The sequence below is a fragment of the Mastomys coucha genome, unplaced genomic scaffold (genome assembly GCF_008632895.1).
Source record: "Mastomys coucha isolate ucsf_1 unplaced genomic scaffold, UCSF_Mcou_1 pScaffold16, whole genome shotgun sequence".
In the NCBI taxonomy this organism is placed as follows: Eukaryota; Metazoa; Chordata; class Mammalia; order Rodentia; family Muridae; genus Mastomys; species Mastomys coucha.
The window spans coordinates 10,132,193-10,134,952 of NW_022196898.1; the positions used below are offsets into that span (position 1 = coordinate 10,132,193).

At 35.3% G+C, this 2,760-nt stretch overlaps 1 protein-coding gene across 1 annotated transcript in view; it reads left to right on the plus strand.

Moving 5' to 3' along the window:
* The window catches only part of LOC116094275 (arylacetamide deacetylase-like 2), a 44,516-nt gene that overhangs the window by 35,681 nt on the left and 6,075 nt on the right, over positions 1-2,760 (plus strand). Inside the window, exon 3 of the mRNA XM_031376160.1 lies at positions 2,633-2,702. Within this exon, the coding sequence (XP_031232020.1) occupies positions 2,633-2,702 (70 nt within the window). The remainder of the gene's footprint in view (positions 1-2,632; positions 2,703-2,760) is intronic.

Sequence of the window (2,760 nt, forward strand, 5' to 3'; positions counted from 1 at the left end):
AAACACATACCATTTTAGACTTTTGATGACGTATGGATTCACTGCACAGAAAAGTTTGGGGTATTGCATTTGACACATATAACAAACGGGAGATAGCAGTCCCGTCCTCAGTGAACCAGCTGCTGAACTATATTACCCAGTATTTGTTTGTTTGTTTGTTTGTTTTTTGAGACAGGGTTTCTCTGTATAGCCCTGGCCCTGGCTGTCCTGGAACTCACTCTGTAGACCAGGCTGGCCTCCAACTCAGAAATCCACCTGCCTCTGCCTCCCAAATGCTGGGATTAAAGGCATGCGCCACCACTGCCTGCCGATATTTTGTCTTCATAATCTGTGAACATTTTAAGATAAGCAAAAAGGCTACCATGGAAAGCTGGGCAGCCAACTTTCAAGCCCAGTGTACTTCAGAAAGGTATTATCTTCACATTTTAGTGTTTCTTCAACACAAATAGATTAAGAAATGTTTCCAAAGACCTACAGTTAGAAAAAAGAAGTAAGGGGCCTCTGAGCAGAATCTAGAGGATTAAGGATCCTGCAGTGCAGACCTTGTATGCTCTAAGTGTTGCTGGAAAATGCCATCTCTCAGAAGCAGGTCCTCTTTTTTGCTCGAGTGACATTTTTAAATGGCCATCCTGTTTCTAACCTTACCTGCTCTTCTGGGACATAAGTACATGGACAGCATCTCCTATTCCACTTCTCTCCTTACCTGTCTACACTGTCTGAAACTTACTGGCATCTATTCTTCCCTTCTTAATTACTCTCTACTTACATCCTGGGATATGACATGTTTGCTTTTTGTTCAAGATGAATCTCTACTTTCCTTATTACATTTTCTTCTAAATCATTACCTGATTTATGTTTCTTCTACCTGAAATTGTACCCCCCTTTGTGGATTCCTAAATCTGCCCTGTCTTATCTGCCTTGACCTCTCTCAGCTCCCAGTTGTTCTAATTATTTCCTTATCATTCTTTATTTTGTGAGACTTGCTTTCATGTTTGTCTCTCTCTTGCCTTTTTATTCTTTCTTAGAAGAGTGTAATCTGAAAGAAACTTTTGCTCTTTGCTGCACTATGAGCTTATAATAAAAGAAATTTCTGCATCCTTCCTTTTTCTTCCTTTATCCCTCAGTTGTAGCTGCAACATTAAAATAAGAGAAAAAGCTAAAGCCATGCAGAAATAAGTTATTTGTTTGTACTTTACCACTATTAATATTCTGCACATGCCAGTACTTTATTCTTTAGTTGTTGGTTCTATGTTTTCCTATCAGTTATTCTTTACTTTTTTCCACTCTAGCCCCCACACCCATTCTATTGATATGGGCTGTTTCCTATATCAATAGAATATCATGCTTTTGCTGGGCTTAAGTTCAATCAATTTAGTTGCATACTGGTCTGCATAACATCATCATTAGTATGTCATGTGAATTCGTTAGCAGACACAACCATACCACTTTCTCAAGGAGTAAACAGAAAAAAAATTAAAACTCCCCCAAACACAAGCAAGCCAAACTTCCCTCCATAGTGACTACCATGCTCTTTTATTTTTTACAGTCTTTCAGGCTCTTATATTTTATGACAGGTTCTGGGTAAAAATTCTGAGCATCCTCTTGTTCCTACTCACACTATGTAGACTACCATTTAGATTTATTCCTATTATTTCCTCTCAGGTGGATCATTGCCATTTTGTCATTTATTTTACCTTCTTTTTCAACCTACCATGATGTGAAAATATGGCTATACTAATTATTAATAAACATCTCAGAAATAGCATTTATTTGTTGAAGTGTAGAAACCTATCTTCCCCTTTTTTACGTCATCTACTTTCTGCCTCTGCTCCCTCTAACAAATGCTGTGAATTCTCAGTAAATTTTTGTAAATTTTACTAAAATCACATATTATTTTTTCTTGTTCATTTTCTGGCAATTATTATTTTTATGTTTAATATGGATGCAAATTTATGCTTTGTAAGTAAATGAGCATATGTTGTTAATTAAAAGAATAACTGACATTAAGTTCTGTTAAAATTTTTAGGAAAGTACATTTATTTCTACTGCTTTTAAGCTTATTAACTCTTTATTTACAGTTAACTTTTGTAAGGAACTACAAATGCAAGAGCACATTCTTATTTTAGTGAAAATTAGAATTCTCATGTATATACAGAATGGCAACCTAAAGTTTAATTGTAAAATTATTAATTGCATAAACTTATACAAGTATGTTAGCCTCTGACAAAAGTATTTAGTTTCACTAAATAGTATATCCTGTGTTATATTTACATTGATGCCCCATCATTGAAAACTTCCTTCAATAAGTAATAATAATGTTGATTCTAAATTTGTAAAAATTATAATGCTGCCTACAATGCTCTCTTCAATTCAATTTCAAATTTTCTAATATTTCTCCCAAGAGTTTGATGGAGTACTTTGGTAATGAGTTGCAATATTCTTCATGAGCTCTGAGAGAATGTTGCCTGTGATAATAAGTGGTTAATGAGTTCCAGTCAACCAATCAATCAGTCAGTCAGTCAATCAACCCACCAATCACATTACATGTTTCTAGCCCATTCATGACTGTTTCTGTGTTTCCATTGTTTGCTACTTACAGTGTACTATTTTTTATTTCTTCCTTTCATTTCAGAGATAGCAGCATATGATGATCTGAATCGATGGACAGCAAACAAAATTGGTGCTGTTGTTGTGGGGATAGAGTAAGAAAAAGACAATACTTCTTATCACAGTCCAGGCACTCACAACATAACTTGGTCT